The 3,776-nt window shown below is 43.2% G+C and overlaps 1 protein-coding gene across 1 annotated transcript; it reads right to left on the reverse strand.

Moving 5' to 3' along the window:
• Positions 1–289: 289 nt before the first annotated feature.
• On the reverse strand, positions 290–1,189 carry LOC121786805. Its single transcript, XM_042185423.1, has one exon. It carries the CDS (start codon positions 1,187–1,189, stop codon positions 290–292), a length of 900 nt encoding a protein of 299 aa, XP_042041357.1.
• Positions 1,190–3,776: the final 2,587 nt, after the last annotated feature.

The raw sequence follows: 3,776 nt of genomic DNA on the forward strand, positions 1-3,776 counted from the left end.
TTCAAATCAACATCCACATTAATAAAACGAAAAAAGTCATAAAATAAAGTCACAATTTTCCGGGGTGCTACATCCTTCCCCCCTTAACAGAAATTTCGTCTCGAAATTTTAGTCGTCTTCCCTAAACTATTCGGGGTACTTCTCTTTCATCCCATCAGTCCTTGTCGGTTTGCTGTTCCTGCCCTTCATTTCCTTTCAGCGTGTACGCTCTCGCTTGTTGTGGGGCCACCTGTCGAATGGGTTGTGGTTGTTGCTGTTGTTCCCCATGTCCCTGCCTATTCCACAATCCTCATTTGTTGTTATTCGGGCACTCTCGAGACACGTGTCCATTTCCACCACAAGTGAAGCATCGGATGCCTCCAGCTCTGCACTCGTCAAAGTGGTACTTGGAGCACCGGTTGCAGTGGAGTGCCTTCTGTTGATTTCCTCTGGGTTGTGGCATGGCTTGTCGGTCATAGTCTTGCATCTGCCGGAAAGTAGAACGGTGTCGTTTGTTGTCATAAGGAGCTCGGTTGTCTTCCCACTTCCTCTTGTCTCGATAGTTCGGTTGAGGTGTTGGTGGTGTAGGATTCGCTGCAGTTTCGTTCTTAGGCAGTGCTTCTTCCACATCTAAAGCGCAACTCAAAATTTCGGAGTACGAGATTCCTCTGCGGCTGGCCACGGATACCCTTATCTCGTGTCTAAGGCCAGAACGGAATTTTGCGGCCATCTTCTCATCGGTGTCCACTAACTCGGGCGCATATCGGGTCATTTCACAAAGAGCACGGTCGTACTCTGTCACCGTCATGTTTCCCTGTTTCAGGGTGTGGAACTCCACTATCTTCGTCCGTCTATAGCTCATGGGAATGTACTTGTCGTACACCTCTTCCTTGAATTCTTCCCATGTGAGCGCCTCACGGCGAGCAGGGTTCATAGTTCGTCGTTTAGTTTCCCACCAAAAATCGGCAGGCCCAGTTAGTTGATACGTCACGCAAGCTAGACGTTCCCTATCGGTGCATCCCATGAAGTCAAATATACGCTCGAGGTCGCGTATCCAAGCCTCTGCCTTCGGGGGCTCTCCCAGTCCGTCAAACTTTGAAGGGTTTTCCTTTCGGAAGGCCTTAATGTATTCTCTCTCTTGAGGTTGAGCTGGGGGTGGTGGTGGAGGTGGGGGTTGATTCCCGACACTTCCCTCTGGTTGTTCCTCCATGTCGTTCTCCACTTGTGCGCCACGTCGGCGTCTTGGTGGCATTCTGGTCCAAAAGACAAGTTAGCATCGTTGTTAGTATTCGTTGTTATCAAAATCGTAACTTCTTTGCATTCGTCGCACTCTGACGTTATAGTGGGCGCCCTTATATGCGGGTTGTTTTATCCGTGCCATTTACGCGAAGACGAAGGTTTTCCAACATATATTCTATCTCGTTATTTGTGATAAATCTAGGGTTCGTCACGCATCACCAAATTTGAGGCCGTCCTAAGGCTTCCTATGTTCACATGCTTACGCCGTAGTACTTTCACACATAACACATACTTAAGTCATCATACCAATCTTGCTCATGTCTCACATAATCATATCACTACATTATCATCTTCACACATAACGTTTATTCACATGCGTACACTTGCCAAAACATCCTCATCATAACATCATAAATTTCATACATCAATCTCGCATTCTTTCAACAACTTAAACATACCTCACTTTCTTTGGTTGAGCGTGATGCTTCGGATGTTGAGCCTTCGTGACACTTCTAGTCTAGGGGTACTGATCTAGACTTAGACTGAAAGAAGACTCTCGGACCAGAGCGAAAGAACGAAGCTCTGATACCACTTTGTCACGACCGCCCTCACTAAGGATAGTAAAGACGGGGAAATCGTGACTAGGGAAGGGACGAAGGAGCAGGGAAGAAGAAGAAGGGGAAAGCAATGAAAGACAACATCTTAAACAAAGCTTCAAAAGAAGAGTTTTAATCGATTAAACAATTAAGGAGCGGGTTAATATCTCAAGGTAAATAATGTTAAAAAGTAGTGTGGGGCAAAACGAAAGACTTTAACCAGAACGATTCGAAACACGGCAGCGGAAAAACAAGTATCAGAGGAGAGTCATAGGATGACGCCCATGTTTGAAGACACGACGCATCCGGGAATTCCTAAAGCTCACTCAACATCCGCCGCAACATCACCCCTCAACCTGCACATAAAGAAAAAGGATATGCAGGGCTGAGTACTTGTTGTACTCAATGGGCTCATGCCGAAAACATTTTATAACAGTTATGTCATCCATACCGGTGAACTCGAGTTTTTACGTTTATTTAAGAAATACCACGAGTATCACAAAAACACTTTTCACAGACCGGCCGGTCAAAACAATCTCCCCACTTTCTCATCAATCAATCAATCAGATCATCTTACCATAGTGCGACGAAAGTGTGGCCACACTATTCGCCCACGAGACCGGCCGACTAGCAAGGACGGCTCACGATCCCCTCTGTGTACACAGCCTGATAGGGTTTGCGGCCCTACTCAGACCCGAATTCGTTTATCATAGCCCTATAGCCTAATGGATCGAACTCACAAACTAGGCATCAAGCACAATCTCAACATAGCCCTATAGCCTAACGGAGCAAGCTCAAACGAACTAGGCATCAGGCAAAAATCTCAACATCAAAACAATCACGGCATGACATAACACTTTAAACCACCCTTATAACACCACATCATATTTTCGGAAAAATAAAGAGGTTTGAAAAGAAAGCCCACCTCGTCCGCTTAACAATTCACAATCCAACTTATGGCAACTCTCGTTCCTCGAGTTCACGAATACACAATCACCCTTGTCAACGACAACACAAGTCAGCCTTCCACAAAAACATATTACCATGCATGTCCTATCGTTTCTTTCACCGTTCTCTCAAAATTACCCAACCCAAAGTTCGTCACAAAGATGGAAAAACACACCATAGTATATTTCGACGTATCTCACGCGATCACGTCATTAAACACGTTCCTTGGATATACATGCATCATATAATACTTTTAAACTTGAAAATAAATATCCTTTTATCAAAGCAGAAAACTGGCAGAACTGCGCGACCATTTTATAAAAATCACTAAAAATTCACCCGACCTCATATGAAGCTAAATTTTGGTCACAACACAGAATACACATTCAAGTTCATCCTGACAAATTTTCATACTGAAATCACGTCGTTTATTCAGTCAAATCAATAATTAAACTCTCTGGTCGGAACATAAAATTTCTAACAGCACTGCGCGGTTCATTTGAAAAATTCATCATAAATTCATCCAATGCCTAAAAAGGCTGAAAATTTAACACAACACAGAAGTCACTTCAATATTTCATATAGTTCAAGAATCAAATCAATCGGAGGTCATTTGGTCAGTCAAACAGAAAACGAAACATTCATGGCGAGAACTCACGTTTCTGGCAGATTTGCGCAGTCGACTTCAAAAATTTATTAAAAATTCATTTTTCGATAAAACGGGCTGAAATTCACACGAGACACAGAAAACGCCTTGAAGTTTATTCAGTAAAAATTTCGTAGCAAAATTCGTTCGTTTGATGGGTCGAATATAGATCATAAGTCACTGGTCGTGCATCACAGATTTCTGGTTCAAATTCGAAAATAGGGTTTTTAAAACTTCCACAACACAACCACCGATTTTCCATGCTCGAAAACACATAATCATGCTTACAAGTTCTTCATACATATATTTGCACATACACTCATATTATTCACCAAATATTCCAATCCAATAACACATGATCTCAAACA

This window comes from Salvia splendens, chromosome 22 (assembly GCF_004379255.2).
Source record: "Salvia splendens isolate huo1 chromosome 22, SspV2, whole genome shotgun sequence".
In the NCBI taxonomy this organism is placed as follows: Eukaryota; Viridiplantae; Streptophyta; class Magnoliopsida; order Lamiales; family Lamiaceae; genus Salvia; species Salvia splendens.

Bases quoted from the DNA above. Each gene is read 5' to 3' on its own strand.
- LOC121786805 (XM_042185423.1), bottom strand. From the start codon at position 1,189: ATGGAGGAACAACCAGAGGGAAGTGTCGGGAATCAACCCCCACCTCCA.